The sequence below is a fragment of the Tachysurus fulvidraco genome, chromosome 15 (assembly GCF_022655615.1).
Source record: "Tachysurus fulvidraco isolate hzauxx_2018 chromosome 15, HZAU_PFXX_2.0, whole genome shotgun sequence".
NCBI lineage: Eukaryota > Metazoa > Chordata > Actinopteri > Siluriformes > Bagridae > Tachysurus > Tachysurus fulvidraco.
The window spans coordinates 8246957-8268000 of record NC_062532.1 but is presented as its reverse complement, the minus strand read 5'-3'; the positions used below and the strand labels follow the sequence as shown (position 1 = coordinate 8268000).

The window sequence follows — 21044 nt, the reverse complement described above, 5'->3', positions numbered from 1 at the left end:
GGCTTCACATAAGAGTTTAAACTCATTCATCCACTGGTTAAATTAGGTCTAGATTTAAACCACCTGCACTTATGAATGAAAAATTTCCCAAGACATAACAAAAAATTACAAATAAAATCAAACTCTTTGTTTTCCAAAAAGATAACAAACCTAATTATCTTTACAGTAAGGGGAGGGAGTTCAACCTCCCTAGACTATAACCAGTTTTGCATATCACTCCAAAAAGTTTGCACCATATCACAAAAGAAGAACACATGCTCTAAATTTACAATATTTGTTTAACAAAAAACACAATTACATCAAGACTCACATCAAGATTAAATTTCAATCTTAAAAATTCGTTGGTGGGATAAATCTCATTTAAAATTTTGAAATTCACCTCTTTAGCTTTAGGAGGGAGGGGGGGCCCACAAATATTTTTTTAATTTCAGACTTATCAAAATCCTTAAGCATGTAGTCTCGTTTAATAGGATTTAATAGGTTTGGATAATAAGCATGTAAAATTAGTTTTCTAATGACTCTGTTTGTGCATTTTTTGTCACAAAATTCACAACATTCTAAGGAGAGCTGCCTCTATTCTGGGGAGACCTTGGAGAACAAAATCTCTTCTCTAACCCTTATTCTTACAACAATTGGAATAGCTCTAATTATTCTATTGTAAACATTAACAGAGCACTGCAGTTGGTATTTCTCACAAAATTCTGTGTACAGTAACACATTTCCATTATCATCTAAGAAATGGCCACCGCCCAAATCCCTTTGGCTTTCCATTCCTCAAAATATACAGATTTTCTGCCGAACCTTATATATCTGTTATTCCAAACTGGAGTGTTGTGAGGAGTGAAGTTATGTTTAAACAATAGTCCCCAATACAGCAGCACTTGCTGATGAAAGGTTGAAAGTTTAACTGGCAGCGAGGTACACTCAAAGTCGCAGCGTAAAAAAAAAATTGTATTCCACCCAATTTGCTAAAAATTGCATTGGGGACAATAAAGGATTGGGGATAAAGGACTTTAACCACTTCCATTTCAAAACCCCATTCATAATGTAAAAATCAATTGCATTCACACCACCTTCTTCATAATTTTTAATCATATCATCCTTTCTTATATAATGACATTTATTCCTCCAAATAAAATTAAAATTCACCCTATTTAATTTAATCATTCGTGTCGATATGGGCAAGGAGAAGGCTGGGTAGATTAATCTGGACAAACTATCCTTTTTAGACAAAAGAACTCTTCCAAAAATTTAAAGATCCCTCTGTAGCCATCTATTCATTATAGATTTACATTTATCTACGTTATTCAACACATTTTTACTCTCCATTGTTTATCTTTAGAAATAATTATCCCTAAATATTTAACTTCCCTCTTAATGTGAATATCAAAGAATGACTGTAACGGGAAGTCATGTAATGTTATTTTTTAAGATTCAAATGTAACCCTGAGGCTTTAGCAAACTGACTAACAGCATGTAAGGCTAGTGGAATTTGGTGTTCATCTTTTAAAAACAACGTTGTTTCGTCAGAAAACTGACATATAATTATTTGTCTATTCAACACTGTTAAACCTTCAATACCACTATTTTTTTTATCAATATAGATAAAAGCTCTGCAACCATAATGAATAGCAATGGTGAGCTACCACATCCTTGACGAATCCCCCTTTAACTAGGAATCTAGTGCAGGATCCATGACCAAGAGCTACAGAGCTATTTATTCCGTTGTAGTTCCATTTTAATTAAATTTATAAATCTTACTCCAAAACCAAAATGCTGCAAAGTTTTCAAAATAAATGGATGTTCAACCACATCAAATGCTTTGTAAAAATCTAAGAAAATAAGAAACCCATTGCCTTGAACCACATTACTATAGTCAATTAGATCTAACACCAATCTAATATTATTATGGATTGACCTTCCTCCTATAAACCCATATTGTGTTTCACTAATTATAGTAGCAATACCCTTTTTTAGCCTCGCAAAGTGATAGGCCTCAAATTGTCTAAAAATCTTTTATCCTTGCCACTTTTGGGAATCAATGTAATTAAGCCTTGTTTCATACTTTCTATCAGTTCTTTTCTTTCAATACATTCTAATAGGGAATTAAATAATAATTTTCTTAGATCTCCCCAGAAAAATAAAAATAAAAATTGTTAGAGAGCCCATCTGTCCCTGGGGCTATATTTAAAGCATCCTCTCCACCACTGAATCCAACTCTTCAATCTTAAGATCTAAATCACACAAGACTTTAAATGAGCTCTCGATATGTGGAATATTGTTTTGAATTTTAGAAAAAAAGAGATCTGACTCATCTGAAGAGAAATCTGAAGAATAAAGTTTTGAATAGAACTGGAACACTTCTTTTTTGATTCTTCTAAAATCTTTGCATTCCTCTTCTTGGATCATTAAACTACTTATAGTATTTCTTTGTTGTCTGCTTTTTTCTAAATTACTAAAAAATGAAGAGTTATTTTCGCCTTCCTCAATCCACTTGGTGCGGGATCTTATATAAGCACCTTGTGCCCTCTCGAGATACAAATGATCTAATTTACATTGAAGCTCCATCACCTTCTCCTTTTCATAATTGTTTAAAATTGGTTTGTTACAACACTGACTTATTTCACAAATGAAATTTCATATTCCCTTTTTTCTTTGTTTAGTTTCTTAGAGAAAGTAATAGAAAATTCCCTAATTTAAAATTTAAGAAATTCCCATTTACTTATATTACAATCAAAAGAATCATCTCTCTCTATAGCCCTTATTAATTCTTTGATTCTATTGCAGAATTCTTCATTAAGTAAAAGAAAGGCATTGAACTTTCAGTAACCTTTGTTTCTAAACTGCTTTAATTTAGGTTCTAAAACAAGATCTATAAAGCAATGATCTGTTAGTGGTGCTTTAGACATTGTAGATTGAGAAGTATACTTTAAAATGTTGTCACTGACCATCCAATAATCAATTCTAGACTTGTTCTCCCCATTAGGCTTAGCATGAAAAACCTTCAACTTCAGGATTTAAATCTCCAAACATCGTTTAAATTATTTTCTGTTTTGAAAAAATCCACACTGATATTGAACCACCCCCAGAGCCGGATTAACGCAAAGGCAAACTAGGCACGTGCCTGGGGCCCGATTGGCGGGATGGGGCCCAGACAGAGGGACAAAAAAAGTATAAAAAAATAAATTATAATAAAAATAAAATGTACAAATGTCCTATCTACAATTTATTTCATTATTTATTAATTAAATAAAAATAGTGACGATGTTTATTTAAAGCATAGACTGTATTTATATAGAGGCGCCAGCCAGTTAAGTCCGAGGAGACGTCAGCGGCGGTCAGATGTCAGAGCGGGTCAACAAATATAACAGGCAGGTGTGTTTTGAGTAGTAGGCTGACTTTGAAGATGCTTTCGGGTGCGGCAAAACGTAAAAAGAAAAAAAAATGGAGAAGAACAAAAGAAGAGACAGCGGGGGGGCTTTGCAAAAGTTTCTGTCGGGCAGCCGTCCGACAGCTGTAAACGCGGTGGAAGATGTGGCGGGAAATGCGGCGGAAGACGCGGAGGAAGATGCGGCAGAAGACACTGTGGCGCCCGTGTAATGACGTATAAATAATGAATATCAAAAAATAGTCTGATAGAATGTTTAATATACAACATAACCAATTTGTAACTAAAGACTGGGCTATGTAAAATGTGAATTAACTTTTATTAGTAACTTTGGTAAGTTTCAGATTTCAATTCATAAATAACATCGATGGAGGGGGGCCCAAAAAATGCAGCCTGCCTAGTGTAGTCCATTTATTTAATCCGGCTCTGACCAGACCTTTTCAAGTCTAGGAGGCCATCTATCTTTTCATTCAACTGAACTAAATCCAACTAAAACATTATCAGATGGGTACAAAACTTTGGTTTCTGAAATTATCATTGAAATATCTTCGACTAATCTTTGGTTTTGGGCTGCATTGTTAAAGCCATAAATATTAATTAAAATAAAAAAAGAACATCAATTTTAAGTACCACCATCAAACAGTGACCGCCTTCATCAGCTTTATAATTGATGACTTCTCCAGGACATTTATTGAAACATATTGCCACTCCTCCGGAACGATTTGAACCATGACTGAAAAATATCTTGTCACCCCACTGTTTAGTCCAAAAAGAAGCATCCAAATCTGAAGAATGAGTCTCTTGTAGAAACACACAGTTAGCCTTTTGCCCTTTACAAAATAAAAAAAACAGCTTTTCTTTTGGGTTAGGGTCATTAATACCACTAGCAGTACAAGATGTGTAAGATACTGCAGGTGTCAAAGCTGGAAATAACCGAGAGGTTTAAAAAAAAAAAAACGCAATGAGTGTAAATGAATCAGTGAGATTAGGTCTAGTATTTAGCAAACAACAGACTGGGCAAAGCAGGAATACAGGTAACATGGTACAGAAACTAGGTCAAACCATTCAAACATTGTAGTGTTTTGTATGGTCAGAAACAGACTGTAAACTGAGTATATAATTTATGCATGACTTGTGTGCAAGTCTCTATAAAAAGGGTTGCCTTGGTGCATGTCTGGAAGAGAAATGGAACACATGTTTAGCTGAGAATCTACTTAAACCCCAAACCCTGTGAGCATTTTTCATCATAATAAATTCAACTTAAATGGTAAGTGTCAACATCAGGAAGGGGAAAATCCAAAATAAATCTGAATGCTGGAGGAGTAAAACTGTAAAAAGAAAAAAAGAAAAAAAACATATATTAACTCCCTACAATGAAAATTGCACCCATACTTTACTACCACCTACTGTGGTGTGCAGTGTGGAGAATCAATGCTTGTCAAAATAATCACTAAATAAAAATCAATCAATCAATTATTTATATAGCACCTTACAGCAACCTAGGTTGAACTGAAGTGCTTCACAGTATTCATTCATTCATTTTCTACCGCTTATCCGAACTTCTCGGGTCACGGGGAGCCTGTGCCTATCTCAGGCATCATCGGGCATCGAGGCAGGATACACCCTGGACGGAGTGCCAACCCATCACAGGGCACACACACACTCTCATTCACTCACACACTCACACACTACGGACAATTTTCCAGAGATGCAAATCAACCTACCATGCATGTCTTTGGACCGGGGGAGGAAACCGGAGTACCCGGAGGAAACCCCCGAGGCACGGGAGAACATGCAAACTCCACACACACAAGGCGGGAATCGAACCCCCAACCCTGGAGGTGTGAGGCGAACGTGCTAACCACTAAGCCACCGTGCCCCCCGCTTCACAGTATTAAACAAAATAAAAATAACAAACAGTAAGTTACAATAAAATGGCAAAACTAAGACAATTATAAACTCAAAACCATTCCAAGTGTTTTAAGTCATAGCTTGTAACTCAGAAGGGAGGGTATTCCAGAGTTTAGGACTGGCCACTGCAAAGAACGATCAACTCGTTGTTTACACCTCAACTGACACTTCTTCTAAATCTAGTCTCATTATTTTGTATTCCTACTACCCTTTGTATAATCCATCTACTCCTTTTCCCCACAGGTATTGCCTTGATTCTATTATAGCTTTCTTATTTTGCTTTTTGATTTCATGTCTATTTCTTTTTTATTCATGTTTAATTGGGTTATTAGCATGTTTATCTACTATCTTATTTCCTTCTATTCCACCATGTCTGAGATCATTTACTATTACTAACACAGTTATCTGTGTTACTATGTTTAAATAACCAATGCATTCTTTTGAGAATAAGATCTTGTCTACTATTTATCGTCCAGACTGGCTTCTCTTTAACCTTCTACGACCTGGTGTCCACATACATGGACATCACTGCATCTAAAATGCAAGGCCAAACCAAAGCTCGGGTCTTAGGAGGTTAATGCTGTCAATAAATCTGAGCATATTGCTGCTTTCTTTATCGGTTCTTCCTCTACAACCTGGAGAGTCACATATACCAGTTTTGCTGTAAATACAGATAAACCCAGAGTTCATTTAAAAAAAAAAACTATTTTCTGTTACTATATAAATAATGCTATTTCTGTTTTCTTCTATTCTGGATCTTTTGAACCATCTGTATTTGTTTCATATCACTGTACTGGCCAATATAGTGATTAACTTGTACTGGGTCAGAATTCTGTTTCTTCACTTTGTTTATTAAAGGTCTATTAAAGGTCTATTATAGGCATTATAAACATCCAAAGTGGGATTGTCGATATTGAAACTGTATTGTTTATAATTTATTTGGTTTAGTTTAATAGATTCTGCAATTTTGCTACCCATACAATACTGTTTATTTTACTCTCCCAGGTCCCCAACATTCTATAAATGCTACTTTATTTAGATGTTCACCCAATATACAATTTTTAGTTTCTTACAACTTTTTTTCTAACCACATTTCTTCCATTCCTGCAGCTGTATCTTATCTTATAAGAGCTAAATACATGAGAGCAAGTCACATCCCATTTACACCCTGCATAAGCCTATCATGATGTTCAGCACTTATTAACACTTGGTCAGCAGTTTTTCTACATGTGTATTAAACTTCTGTAAATGTCTAACCAAATTTGCTGTTGCATTTTGCAATGTTGAGCAGGTAATGGCCAGCAGCATCAGTTTATGCTCACATCAACCATCAGAATAGGTAAAAATGTGATTGATTTTGACTGTGATTGCAATATGACTTTCTTTGAGTATAGCTATAACTGCTTGTCTCCTGGGATATTCAACACAACAGTCTCTAGTGTATACACAAAATGTTTTGAAAAAACATTAAGTGACAGTTCTTTTTGTGGAAATGCCTTGCTAATAGGAGAGGTCAGAGGAAAATAGGCCAGGTAGGTTCAAGCTAACAAGATACAGAAAAAAATGATGGTGAGCAGAAAAAAGCATCTCAGAACAAAAAACAAAACAAAACAAACAAACAAACAAACAAAAAAAAAAAACAAACCTTGAGTGCTGCATTAAAAGAGCACACTGGGTTCCACTCCTGTTAGAAAAAAACAGCTGAAGATTTTAAATTACTGATCAGCTGCAGATTCCTGCTCTTATTAAAGTACATTTTTTATACATTAGTTAGAACACACCTATGGGCTGTTGATTTGTTATTAAATTTCAGGGTTGACCAGAATATCCTAACATGTTTATTACGCTTGAAGACTACATTTGTTTCTAATTATGTAGAGATAGTTTGTGCTGAATGTTGTGATCACATTCAGGGGGAGTGGTTATGTGTGGGACAGTATATATAACATATAATTTATATATATATGTTTTTTTTAAAATAAAAATTATATTATGGATTATTTATCCTGTGTGGTTTTTTTTTTTTTACTTAAAAGCAGCTACTGTATAATATATACGGCTTCGTATGTCTGACTAAAGAAAAATAATAGAAACTCGCCGGCCTCTTATATAACCAGATAGTCCACTTCCCGTGCCAAAAGTCGCCCTGACTAGGCTTGCCCTAATATATTTAGTGCGCACGCGCACACATAGCTCCCTCGCACAAAGGCAACCTTAAAAAGGTGGTAGGACAGAACAAACAACTACGAAAAACAATGCGTCGACACAATTATTTTAAATTGGTTAAATAGCTACATTTTATGTTTTTAACCGAAACACATTGCTCCTTGTTTGGAAGTCACCCGATAGAGACTTCTCCTTAAAAAAACTCAGTTACCCATAAACGGCTTGATCTGCTGAAAGTCAGCTGACTCCTCACATGACAGAGTTTTTACGATTTCAGCATTGAAGCACCGATGATTAGTTAGCAGCGTGAAAACTGTTCGAAATTGTCAGGTTTGTTTGGTGGATTCACATAATTTAAATATACGTAAAGTCGATTTACATGGACGTCTGTTGGGTCTGGTTCTGAGACCCTGCAAACTGAACAATAACTATAGGATCTTACCACAGGTAAGTGCTTGAAAAAATTGCGAATCACAGCCACAACGAACTTCAATGGTCCTTGGTGACCCTTCACTTTTCACTATAGATTGAAAGTATCAAATGTAGTTGATAAAGTGACGTGTGTCAATGGTGAAGATCAGAAGCAACCTTCAGCTGCTTAGTTGTCATCTTTTTTAAGTCGATGAATAATAGCTTTAGCCAAATGTAGTGGATAATATTTTATTTTAATGTACAGGAACCTTAAGCAATATACTGTACTTTTAAAACTATTGTAATTATCTGTGAATATACCACAGTATTGGTTAATCTCCTGCCATATTGCTGTTTTTTAATAAATTACATTGTGACTCATATTACATTGTTTACATCCAGAATTTTAACTGGTTCTGAGTCGACATGGAGGAGGTGAAAGAATGATGTCATAATTATGTTGATTTGGGATCAGAATCAGAATAAGCTTTATTCACCAAGTGTGCACAGACACACAGGGGAGTTGTTGTGGTTTTTAAGGTGCCTTTGTAATATTCATACATTTATACATATCTGGCATGAAAGCATTAAACATTTAAATAGTAAGGATTTACATAGTACTTGAGAAAGAGGCCGTAAATGGGAGATAAAACTGCAGTGCACAGTGTAGTGTCTTTCTTAAGGGAGAAGTACAAACAGGTTGTGGCCGGGGTGAGCGGGGTCTGTAATGATGTTACCTGCCCGTTTCTTTACTCTAGAGTTGTTCAAGGCCTGATGGTTGGGCATGTGTACACCAATGATCCTTTCAGCTGTCCTAACAGTCGGTTCCAGTGTCCTTAAGTATGATTTGCTAGCTAACCCAAACCAAGTGGATATAGAAGAGCACAAAATTGACTCAATAAAATTGTGTCCTCTGTGCATGTGGCAGGTTGAAACACAGACACACAGACAGAGACTGAAACTGTACATTAGATTGGCCCACAGCAACCAGGCATCCCAGTTCAACCCTCAAGATCTACTCCTTTTACCTAAGAAATGCTATTCATAAAAAGCTAGATTAAACAAATGTGTTTTTAGCCTGGACTTAAACCCTGAGTCTGTGTCTAATTAGAATGCTGTTTCATAACTGCGGGGCTCTGCCCCCTGTTGTAGCCTATTGTATTTGAGGTACTACCAAATAGCCTACACTTTTTGGCGCATGACCATTAAGTGCTTTATAGGTTGGTAAAAGTATTTTATAATCAATGCAAAACTTGACTGGGAGCCAGTGCAATGATGATAAAATAGGGGTGACGTGTTCATATCTTCTGGTTCCATTTAGGACTCCAGCTGCATTCTGGACAAACTGGAGCTTGTTTATGCTCCTACTGGAAAATCCAGACAGTAAAGCATTACAGTAATCCAACCTATAGGTAACAAATGCATGAACTATTGTTTCTAGTGCATAAAACTCTAGTACATTTATCTCACTTGTACAACCAGAACCAGAGACTTTTGCAATGGTTAGTCATATTGCAAAACTATAACTTCTCATAACTTATTATAACTATCATCAATTTCACAAGCCTGGTAAATAATGTGTATATAGGTATTCACAAACCTGTTTGGTCTATTCAGGTGGGTGTATTACTTTCATAAGCATTAGTAAGTCTGCTTGTTGTCTTCTTTTATTCTTTTGCTTGCTCTTTTCATCTGTCTTTACCTCTCCATTTCTCTGCAGCTCTCTGCCCGATTGGTGGACTGAGTGTTAGTCATCTTTGTCGCCAGTTGATCATGGGGATGCACCTGAAATGGGAGGAGTCCTATCTTTAAAGTGAGCATGGCAGTGATGTTGAGCTTGCCCTTTGCCACTCTCTCTTTCTCACACCCACACACACATACACAGTTTATTACCTTATCGCTCTGCTTTTGTTTTCTCTCAGTGCTTAAATTTGTATTCTTTGATATGCTTCTGTTCTAAGTGTCTGTGCTTAGCTTTGCATTAACTCTGCTAACTGTTTCTACTATTTGTTTTGTTTGCCTATGGTATGTAAATGTCTGCTGTGTAAGTGTTATATTAATTGTAATTATTAATTGCAGCCCTAGGGAGGACGAACAGGTCAGCAAGTGTGGGCGCATACAAAACCCTCCCAAAGATTTTCTCTGTCTAGACAAACGAGGTGAGTGTGTGGGTACCTTTCCTTGTATTTTCTCTTAAGACAGAGTAGATAGCTAGTTGTATTTGCAGGGTGAATACGGAGTATGGTGAAGCAGCATATATTATGTTCTTTCCTTTGCTACAAGTGTAGTTCTGTCCTGATGGGAATGCCTGGTACATTTGTTATCCTTCAGACTTTCACTTGTTAAAACTGTCTTACAAGGTGTTCCCCTGTATCAAAGTATCTTTATAACACACAAACCCAGGTTTTTCATCATCTGTCTAAAGCTCATTGTGCAGCATTTGAGAAACTATTAACATGGTTGTCTTACAGCAGTCACCTGCTATCTTTGTGCTTTTCAGGGTGCTGTAAAGAAAGGATATCACACCAAGATGAGGCCAGAAATCAAATCACTGTTAAACATAATTGTATTGGGTCTTAGCTTTATGTTAATGTTCACTGCCTTCCAGACCTGTGGAAACATTGAAGTACGAGAAAAAATTGTTTCTATTTTAAATCTTATTTTAAAATATTTTCAGTGTAAATAAAACTCATTATTTGTTATTCCTTTACTTTACTATACTTTTCTACATATTTTGAAATGTTATATTTTGAAAAGGCACAATATATACAGTATATTGTGTTAATTGTGTTTGGTCTTTTTACAGCAAACTGTGATTAGAAGTTATAATAGCACGGAATTCCATGGAAGTGGGTACACAAGGTATTATGTTTGCAAAAATATATTTTTTGGCTTGTTTGTATTGCTGTGAGTTTATTTTCTTTTGTAGTAAAAATCATGCGATTCTTCTTCCAACTCTTTATGGAATATATAATTTAAGGAATCTCAGGATTTATTTCCAAGAATTTAAATCCTGGCAATTCACTGGTCATTTTGTCTGGGAGATCACACACAGATGTTACAAGACATGACACTGTTTTCACACTAATATTAACTTAATTGCTTTTTGATAGCATGGCTATTATCTATGGAGTTTTCTCTGCATCAAACTTAATTGCCCCTTCAGTGGTAGCTGTCATTGGACCTCAGTTGTCACTATTTTTCAGTGGACTAATTTATAGGTAAGGTCAAGACAAGGAGAATGTATGTTTTTCTAATTGAATTAAGTGCATGCTGTCATATTCATTCCTGTACTGAAAATGGTCTCTTTTTAGTGGATACATTGCTATGTTTATTCACCCCTTTACCTGGAGTTTCTACACTGCTTCAGTCTTGGTTGGAATTGCAGCTGCAGGTACAGTGTGATGATTATTAAGCAATTTTACAAACCTTTGTGGCATCCTCTTCTTTTTCACTTAAATCTTATTATTTACTTTACACAGTGCTGTGGACAGCTCAGGGGAATCTTCTCACCATCAATTCCAGTGACTCTTCCATTGGACGGAACAGTGGGATATTCTGGGCTTTGCTTCAGTTTAGGTCTCTCTGTGATTTTGTTTTACATATGTTAGATAAGAAATTACATTATATAATAGATGAATTTATCTTAGGCAGGAACGAGTTGAGGGTTACTTTTTTGTGTGTTTATGTTGTTTCTTGCAGCTTGTTCTTTGGCAATCTATACATTTATGTTGAATGGCAAGGGAAGGTTCACATATCAGGTGAGGGTTATGATGTTTTCCAGGTGGTTCATACTACATGTACAGTTATATGTAGGTAGAAATAATACTCAAAAGTTGCTGCCTACTTCTCTGTGTGTCTAAGATAAAGACCGGCAGACAGTGTTCATCTCACTCACCATCATCAGTCTGGTTGGAAACTTCCTTTTCTTCCTCATTCAGCGACCTGTAACAGTTGTGCTGTCTGACAGATCTGAATCACCACTGCCTGGAGACGCTTGTGAAAGCGACTCAGTTGTGATGTGAGTGTGGAAACCATGAGCCCATGTATTGGCAAAAAATGCTTTAAATAGTTCATGCTTAATATTCAGTAAAGACAAAGATATCTCAATGTTTGTGTTTTTACCCAGAGCACCCCAGGGTCTAGGTGCTCAGGCACTGGTGGCATTCAGTAAGTTTCTGTGCTGCTGTAAAATACTTTAAAACACTCATTTAAACCCGGCTAACTAGTTTTAAGTACAAATGAATGTTGTGTTAACAGAGAAATCCATTCAGCTGGCCATGACCAAAGAAATGTTGCTGCTAAGCATATCCATCGCATACACAGGTAAACCCAATACTCAAATCAATTCAATTCAATTCAAGTTTATTTGTATAGCGCTTTTTACAATAGACATTGTCTCAAAGCAGCTTTACAGAACATAAACATAGAGCAGAAGGTAAACATAATTAATGATAAAGGAAATAATGAATAATAAAAGAAATAAGAGTTAACAGAATAAAAATTCTAGATTATTATTAGATATATATAGTTCACAATGTGTATGTATTTATTCCCCTATGAGCAAGTCTGAGGTGACTCAGGCAGCAGCGGCAAGGAAAAACTCCCTTAAATTGGTAAAGGAAGAAACCTTGAGAGGAACCGGACTCAAGGGGGAACCCATCCTCATATGGGTGACACTGGGGCGTGATTGTAATATACAGTCAGTTAAATGTTGTATTGGTGTAAGGATCATGGACTTCGGATCTCCTTGGTATCACAGAGTCTAACTGGTGATGTCTCAGGATTCTTAGAGTCGGCCTCAGCTCAGTGGACGTCCAATACTCGTTCCTAGACAGTTAGATTATTACATTTTACATTAAAAATCCCTTTCCAGAAGAACTTTTTTGTCATAAAATTAATGTCTATATGGGTTATAGCAAGATTTGGACTTAAAGAAATTTTGAAACAAATCAAGAATTTTCTTTTTCACTAAAATTGCTCTCAGTTTACAAGGACATTAATGTTTGACACTTTTTCTTTCCCTGATGTTGCATTAGGGTTCGGGACTGTTTTGCAACAATGATGCTAAAATGTTATAAATGTAAATGATGCAGGGTTCATGATGAGACCCTGAGCATAAATGCAATTTACCACAGTAATGGTTGCATGAATAGAGAATGCAGTCCACCTTCACAAACCAAGAAGGTAAAGGATGTTTTTTCCTTTACAGGGCTGGAACTGACTTTTTACAGTGGTGTTTATGGGACATGTGTTGGAGCCATGACTCGCTTTGGTGATGATGCCAAAAGTCTAATTGGCCTTGCTGGAATTTTTATTGGTGTTGGCGAAATACTTGGTAAGATTCTGTGATTGTGTTTTGATAAGGCTGTGTTTTGACAGAAAAAGGCATAATGATATTTCTTTGATCAGGTGGGTCTGTGTTTGGAATGCTGAACCAGTGCAAGTATGGAAGGAACCCTGTGGTGTTTTTGGGATTGGTCACCCATATTTTGGCCTTCTACCTAATATTCCTGAACATAGCCAGTGATGCTCCCTTGGCCCCAGAGGAGGGCACACAACTGCAAGGCTTCATCACTCCCAGGTAATACAGAATAACAAGAGTGCCTTGCTGTTGGTTTGTCCACTTATCTTGATTTGTATTTGATTTTGTGTTTATCATTTCACGTTTTCCCTGGAATCAGCATCGGGTTGGCATTGTTCTGCAGTTTTCTGCTTGGGCTCGGTGATAGCTGTTTCAACACACAACTGCTGAGCATTGTGGGATTTATATTTCGTGAAGACAGTGCCCCAGCATTTGCTGTTTTCAAGTTTGTACAGGTAAAACACAGCAGTTTAATGTTTGTATGTTGTTGTTAAATGTATTTATTTATTTATTTGTTTATTTATTTGTGCTTGTAATAGGTATTTGGCATTTAACAATAATTAGATATTCATTAGTTATTTGGTAAACTAACAAGTTTTATACAAGCAGTATATGATCACATCAAAGTGATGTGTATATTAGGTTTTGTTATTCTGTGTATTATTTATTATTGGATCTAAAACTACTTACATAAATACCAGGTCAATCACTGAGTCCCCAGATTGCTGCTGGGCAGACTTTTTTATGCTTGGTGGCTAGTGGACTTTTTTATGATTCAGTGGCTAGTGGTTAGCACGTTCGCCTCACACCTCCAGGGTTGGGGTTCGATTCCTGCCTCTTCCTTGTGTGTGCGGAGTTTGCATGTCCTCCCCGTGCCTCGGGGTTTCCTCCCGGTACTCCGGTTTCTATGGGGTCAGAATTGTTTCATTATTCTGAATAAATACACTATGATCCACAAATAAATATAAAGAGTTTCACAAATATTTTTACAAATTTCACAAAAAGAAATGAAATTCACAAATAAATAAAATGGGATTTGCAAATAAAAAAAATATTTATAAATTGTATTTATTTGCGAATTGCTTCCTGCTCATTTGTGAATCGCGTTCTGTGCATTTGTGAATCACTGCACGCATTTGTGGATTGCATTCTGTGCATTTGTGGATTTGAAACATTTCTAACGTCAAGACGTGCAAGAATCCACAAATAGGTGGACTCCGCCCACCGTCTACTCCAGCCAATCACGTTCTGATTTACTCGCTCTTCACACTACCACTGGACCCATTGATGATGAAATCGTTTCCAAAGAAAGCAGAATTGAACTAACCCTTAGTGCTGGCTACAATCCATACAGAGTTACCAGATTGGGCTCGAATCTGCAACAAAAGTTTTTTATTTGTTTTTTTTTTTAATCGTATTTTGCAGTACATATTACACTGTGATAGTGCGAGTAAATCAGAACGTGATTGGTTTGAGGTAGACCGTGCCACGATTGGTCAGCGCCTATTTGTGGATTCTTGTGCACGTCTTGGCGTTAGAAATGTTTCAAATTCACAAATGCACAGAACGCAATCCACAAATGCACAGAACGCGATTCACAAACGCGTGCAGTGATTCACAAATGCACAGAACGCGATTCACAAATGAGCAATTCGCAAATAAATACAATTTATAAATTTTTTTATTTGCAAATCCTATTTTATTTATTTGTGAATTTCATTTCTTTTTGTGAAATTTGTAAAAATATTTGTGAAACTCTTTATATTTATTTGTGTGTATTTGTCATAGTGTATTTATTCAGAATAATGAAACAATTCTGACCCCATAAAGGTAGCCTGGCATGATGAATAACCTTACATTGTGTGGATGTACGGGTGCATGTGCGTTGCTTACCTGGGCAGACATGTGGTCAGCAACGGACAAAAAATTATCGCTCCCATTATTTATTTTTCACTAAGCTTCCCTGAAATATTTCACTTTTAGCCACATAAAATAAATACCCTTATAATTACTCAATTCAGACTAGAAATGTGTTGAATGTTGTTTGTGTCTGAATTACACAGTTCAATGGGTCATGCATCCCATATTGTAAAATATGGAAATACATATTTATAGGGAAAAATCACATCCCTGCTGAAGAAGAGCTGGTACCAAGATGCACCATAAGAAAACAGGCAAGCCGGTGGAGAAAGTTTGATGCTGTATGAAACCTTGGGTCCTAGCAATCTTGTGGCTGCTACTTGGACACTGTAGCATATACCCAACATGTACCTAAACATAATATATACACCTTCATGGTAATGGAATTCCCTAATGTTAGTGGCCACTTTCAAAAGGAAAGCCCTGCCACACTGCAAATTTTTTCAGCAATGGTTTACCGAACGTGGCATGTTCAAGGTGTTAACTTGGCCTCCAAATTCTCCAAATCTGAATCCAATTGAGCATTTGTTGAATATGCTGGACAAACAATCCAATCACTGGCAGCCCCACCAGGACTTGTTCAAGTATCTTGCAAGGATCTGGTGCAAGGTACAACAGCACACCTTGAGGTCTTGTGGAGCCCATGACTCAGAGGGTTCGAGCTATTTTACAAGCACAATGCAGACAAACAAATTATTATATAGGTGGTTTTAATATGGCTGATCGGTGTACAGTATAGTGTGGTAGAAGGCTAAAATAACTGCAACTTTGACTGTCCAAATTTTTATATACTTAGCTTTAAAATGCAGGAGACTTCTGTCTATCTGCACAGTGGACCTGATGCACTTGTTTAATTGGTTGATCTTGGTCTGCAATTAAACATCAAATGAACTTCATGGTCTGCAATGGCCCTTTGCTGATAATTGAAGATTATAATGGAATAATTAAGATAGATAGATAGATGAATGAATGAATATATATAATAGAATTACAAATATACAACAATATAAATATTATTATTTATATATATTTTAAATGATCAAGCATTTGTATAGTATTAAAAATTACTACTTTTGACTCTTTTTAAAAATATTTTCTTCTTTGTAATGGAAAACCATGTGTTCTTATCCCCATGCTCTCTGCAGTCCATTGCTGCAGCCCTAGCCTTCTTCTACAGTAATTATCTCCAGCTATACTGGCAACTGCTCATTATGGTACTGGTGGGCTTTACTGGCACCCTTTCTTTCTTTGTGGCTGAATGGAGGGTGGTCAACTGCGGACGAAACTCAGATTATGACAGCATCTAATGCCTGGAGTCAGAGAGAATTTGGAACCAGAAGACTTCCTTTGTGCCCTCCTTTTCAGCTTTTCCTGCATCTTGCTGAATCCCCAGGACTGGTGTGGAATGAGTAGTACTGCAGAATGTTGTGTTGTTCTCTTTTTTGGCTCACTCATCTCTCTGAAATGTGTCTTTTTTGTCTCTTTTTAATACTCAATATATAAGCCATTAAAATCACTGTTTGCTTTTGTGGTAATTTAGTTCTAATTTTAAAAGGGAGGGGTTGGTCGAGTGCACCACTCAAAAATGTGATACTACATAAGCTGAAAAATTATTTCAGACATAATTCAAGCACTGTCGGGAATTATCAACAGAACCAGATAATGCTGTATGACAATTGCCTGAACACAATCAAATTGCAGCCTAGCAATTCCTTATAGATAGAGGAATTTCCAAAGAATACCCTTTAATTATATATTTTAATTATAATCCTCTCTCAAAATCAATAAGCTTCCAATGCAAAATTGCATTGAGAAACATTAAACCATTAAAGTTTTACTTTTTGTCTTTGTATTTTTTCACTTATTAATATTTTTAGCCACTGTGCATATTATAATCATGTAATGTTTATGCAAAGCACATATCTTCAGTGTTATTCGTACTTACAGCCGATGTGTTTGATGATAATTAAATAGGTTAAGGTTCAACGATGTATGAATGTGCAAACCTATATGACACTTCTCCAGGTATGAATGACAAAATTATATGTGAATTTCCTCTTGAAAAACAGTCTATCATGAATTGTAATTTGACACAAATATCATTTGTCAAAGCAGTACCTTCATTTGCAGTGCAGTTGCAAGTATAGATGGGGAGGTAAATGTGAACTAAGGACATGTGCTACAAGACATCTTTGATTACTGAGATGCACTGTATACTGTATAACAGATTCATCATTAAATTAGGGCAGATTAATGGATGTTGAATGATTGATAGGGTAGGTGTTCTATAAACCATAAAGATGATATGATAAAAATGAAATGAATTTTCTGTGTTACATTTATACACATATCTTCTGTGGATGTAGGCTGCCTCAAATCTTTGTCTCATCATGTAATCCCAGACAGACTGTGTGAGTGCCAAACCATTACTTTCAGGACTCCTTGTTCTCTTCAATGAAGAAAGTGCTCTTAGTGGCATTGGCTGTATGTTGGGTTGTTGTCCTCAGAATAAATTTGGGGCTAGTCAGATGCCTCCCTGCTAGTAGTGTATGCTGTATTTCTCAGCATAAGGACACCATAAATACTGACCAAATTTGCAGAAATGCAGGCCCAAACTTGCAAAGAACCTCCACCACGCTTCATGTTGCCTTCAGACACTCATTACTGCTCTTCAGCCCTTTGGCAAACAACTTTCATCCTACTACAGCCAAATATTTCACATTTTGACTCATCAAGATCACCTGCTGCCATTTTTCTGCACCCCGCTTCCCCACTGGAGCAATCCAGTTCTTTATTGATGGCACAGCTTGGACATCTTTGATGTTCAAGTTAATGACTGTGTTCAACCTGCATATGAAATTGATGATCATTAGCACCTGCTGGTATAATTGGCTAATCATACACCTGACTTTGATACCACAAACTCCCTAACTTTGTGCAAGTGTACAAAGTGTGCAAGATGCTGGTTTGAAGCCAAAGAGTGGTCACACCAAATATTCATTCTTTGCAATGGCACGTATGTTGGATTGGATGCACCTTGAAAAGGACAACATAAACTGGGTCAATCTGAATAAGCATATTGCAAAAGTGTCAAATACAAGCTGTTTGCTCTCTACATAATGGCTGTGCTGGCACAGTAGTAGAAAAATGCCAATTTTACACTTGTGGAATTAAATAGTTATTAAGTCCTTAGTCGTGTGTTTGTCTTTCTGTGAACCACATTAGACAGACTGTTAGCAATGAGAATATAGCTTGGTAGCTATATTCAACTAGTTGAATTTCAGTTGTTTTTTTTAAATTGATTCTTTTTCCTTACACCTACTCATTCATCACATCTAATTAGACAAGTATGTGGCAGCAATGCACTGCCTAAAATCATGCAGAAACATCCCCAAAAGACCAGGTAATGTTCACATCAACCATCAGAATATGAACAGTAATGTGATCTCAGTGAACTCAGCATGATTGTGAATGCTATAGAAGATTCCCCTAACCCTACAATTTAGTCAGAATGGTGCAATTTTACTGAAACCAAGTAAGTTGAACAGATAGTAAGCAGCAGTTCTGTGGATGGAAACACATTTTTGATGAGAAGTCCACAGAGAATAGCCAAACTAGTTTGTGTTGAGAGAAAGGCTACAGTAATAACCACTCTACATCTCAGAATTTACTACACTTTAATCTTTGAGGCAAATGGGCTACAACAGCAGAAAACTACGATTACGTCAGGTTCCAGTTCTGTCAGCCAAGAACAGAAAGCAGAGGCACAAGCTTTTAATATGGTTTTGATGTCTCAGATTTTATTATTTTGATATATATATATTCAACCAACATTATAATTACAAACAAATACATTATTACATCATGGTCTGTGCTGTTACAATCATCATTTGTATTGAATGATTTCCAGGCAGAGTAGATCCAGCTAGATGTTTTTTGTTTGCATGAAATACATCCAAAGATACATCAGTGCACTGAAGGTTCCATTTGTTCACCAAAGTTTCTATAGTCCAATCTGAGCTGAAAAATTTTTTTTTAATTAATCATTGACAGTCACCTCCCCAACACCAATGTTCTTTAATAGCAAGTCAATAAAAACTGACTGATGTCTTTATTGAACATTTATGTCATGAATAACAGAACATTCCATAGTTATGAGTTTTTTCATTAATTGCAATAGGTTTAAAATTAATTGGGACTGATACCTTCTTTCTTGATATGTGGTCCAGAACTGACCAGAAGGGTTTCGCCTTAGAAGAAAGGAGATTGTTACAAGTACAGCTTCAAAATCTGTTGAAAGAAAAAATGAGAGGTGTTTGGTAAGGCAAGACTTACAAGGAAGAAAACAACATTAAACGAGTCAGGTTCACCTTCAGGTTCATAGAAAACATCTGATCCCAGTATAATATCTACAGGTTGTAGAGACCTCAGCTCTGGTGTTATCTCTCCCCAGGTGAGACCAACCACAGGCACTCCAGGCAGATCATTATGCTCACAACAGCGCCTGCTGTGTTCCAGACACAGCGGAAGTTCAGCGCTGTCTGACAGAGTCACATCAGCTCCACATTTAGCAGCCACAATTCCTGGCAAACTCACCCCAGCACCTAGCTATGATATATATAAGAACTAGAAGTTATGCAAAATCTGAAATGTTAAATGCACTTTACAACATTTAAGACCATTCGGATACACATAAGCGGTGAATCTCAAATGTGTAGGTTTCAGTGTTCATTTTAAAGATACAGCAAATCTAAACGTTAAATGTCAATTTAAAGTACAGTCTAGTGTTTATGCTTTAGGTTACTATCTAGTGAATTTTGTGACAAAACCTGTAACAATTAAAAGGCCATTGTGCTGAAAACGTCATTACTACCAGTAGGAACGCCCACTGACTACCTTTAGCAGTACGCTGAACGTAATTAAAATTGACAACCCTGTTTTCACATATGCATTTAATATAACTTTTTAATTCATTCACTTTTAGATTAATATTTTAAAAACTTAACCTCGAGTACTTTTTTCCTTTGTATTTTCTCTCTCATAGTCCACACATACTGAGCCAAAACCACTGCACAGGGCCAGACGTACATCCCATACTGCGACCCAAGAACCTGGAGTCAAACATGCAAACAATATCTGATAACGCGTACAACTTCTTACTACAATTAATAACATATTCGCACTTTCACTACCTCTGGGACAGACACTGTTAATGCATTCGCAAATGTGAACGTTTTGTAGATAAAATATGGTCTAGCGGATTCGTCCACATTGCTCATTATTTTCCTCGTAAGTAAACTCATATTTTAAACCTATAAGAGACCAGGAAGATGACGAACGTTGTAAATACAGTTCTGTTGGCTGAACCTACCCACGTGGTTTAACTACGTACAGGCATGAATTGTCACGTGGTGCTCAAATGTTACATGTGGTGCAAAGACAAAGATATCCATACACTAGATGTCACCTTGGGGTAGTAAAAATGCGTCAAAACCGCCGCAATCTTTGTACAGTGATCTTGTACTTTAAATGCATGGACGATGCCGGACGGATGCTGTGTTTACATTATTATTATTATTATTATTATTATTATTATTATTATTATTATTATTATTATTATTATTATTATTATTAACTGGGTGTTTTTATTTTTCCTTGCTGGGGATAGGGAAAGATATATAGTAGTAATATACATATATATATATATATATATATATATATATATATATATATATATATATATATATATATATATATATATATATATATAGCATTTTAAGTTATATTTTTAAAATTAATTTTAAACTTTAATTGTATATATTCACTTATTTATTTTTATCCTTATTTTTAATTCTTCTTCTTCTTCTTCTTCTTCTTCTTCTT

General features: G+C 36.1%; 2 protein-coding genes across 12 annotated transcripts; one reads left to right on the top strand and one right to left on the bottom strand.

Annotated features, from left to right (window-relative positions):
- The first annotated feature begins 7473 nt into the window (after positions 1-7473).
- Positions 7474-16998, top strand: mfsd11 (major facilitator superfamily domain containing 11). Of its 8 annotated transcripts, XM_047801067.1 has the most exons (18): positions 7474-7912; positions 9198-9288; positions 9597-9689; positions 9956-10035; positions 10348-10502; positions 10683-10738; positions 10990-11097; positions 11191-11270; positions 11359-11455; positions 11579-11637; positions 11741-11897; positions 12006-12046; positions 12137-12202; positions 13089-13214; positions 13289-13460; positions 13561-13696; positions 15357-15415; positions 16307-16460. In XM_047801067.1, the coding sequence occupies exons 3-17, from the start codon at positions 9667-9669 to the stop codon at positions 15405-15407; spliced, it is 1407 nt and encodes a 468-aa protein (XP_047657023.1). In that variant the 5' UTR covers positions 7474-7912; positions 9198-9288; positions 9597-9666; the 3' UTR covers positions 15408-15415; positions 16307-16460. The 8 variants fall into 8 exon arrangements, with proteins under 8 accessions (XP_047657023.1, XP_027027655.1, XP_027027656.1 ...); XM_027171854.2 differs by lacking the exon at positions 15357-15415 and having other exon boundaries at positions 7478-7912; positions 16307-16998; XM_027171857.2 differs by lacking the exon at positions 15357-15415 and having other exon boundaries at positions 7479-7912; positions 10377-10502; positions 16307-16998.
- Positions 16999-18941: 1943 nt separating this feature from the next.
- Positions 18942-20527, bottom strand: mettl23 (methyltransferase like 23). 4 transcript variants are annotated; one of them, XM_027171686.2, is made up of 5 exons: positions 20354-20526; positions 20168-20272; positions 19532-19769; positions 19367-19451; positions 18942-19176 (listed from the first exon to the last, which is right to left on the bottom strand). In XM_027171686.2, exons 1-5 carry the CDS (start codon positions 20462-20464, stop codon positions 19128-19130), a joined length of 588 nt encoding a protein of 195 aa, XP_027027487.1. In that variant the 5' UTR covers positions 20465-20526; the 3' UTR covers positions 18942-19127. The 4 variants fall into 4 exon arrangements, with proteins under 4 accessions (XP_027027487.1, XP_027027483.1, XP_027027482.1 ...); XM_027171682.2 differs by having other exon boundaries at positions 18942-19181; positions 20177-20272; positions 20354-20524; XM_027171681.2 differs by having other exon boundaries at positions 18942-19181; positions 20354-20521.
- Positions 20528-21044: the final 517 nt, after the last annotated feature.

What these genes read in the sequence shown, in the direction of transcription:
- mfsd11 (XM_027171855.2), top strand. Translation starts at nt 9,667, where the DNA reads ATGGGAGGAGTCCTATCTTTAAA. An exon ending in TGGTGTTGGCGAAATACTTG is followed by an intron (nt 13,215 to 13,288) that starts GTAAGATTCTGT and finishes TTCTTTGATCAG; the next exon opens with GTGGGTCTGTGTTTGGAATG. An exon ending in CTGTTTTCAAGTTTGTACAG is followed by an intron (nt 13,697 to 16,306) that starts GTAAAACACAGC and finishes TGCTCTCTGCAG; the next exon opens with TCCATTGCTGCAGCCCTAGC.
- mettl23 (XM_027171681.2), bottom strand. Translation starts at nt 20,464, where the DNA reads ATGAGTTTACTTACGAGGAAAATAATGAGCAATGTGGACGAATCCGCT. An exon ending in TAACAGTGTCTGTCCCAGAG is followed by an intron (nt 20,273 to 20,353) that starts GTAGTGAAAGTG and finishes GTTTGACTCCAG; the next exon opens with GTTCTTGGGTCGCAGTATGG. An exon ending in AAAGGAAAAAAGTACTCGAG is followed by an intron (nt 19,770 to 20,167) that starts GTTAAGTTTTTA and finishes TATATATCATAG; the next exon opens with CTAGGTGCTGGGGTGAGTTT.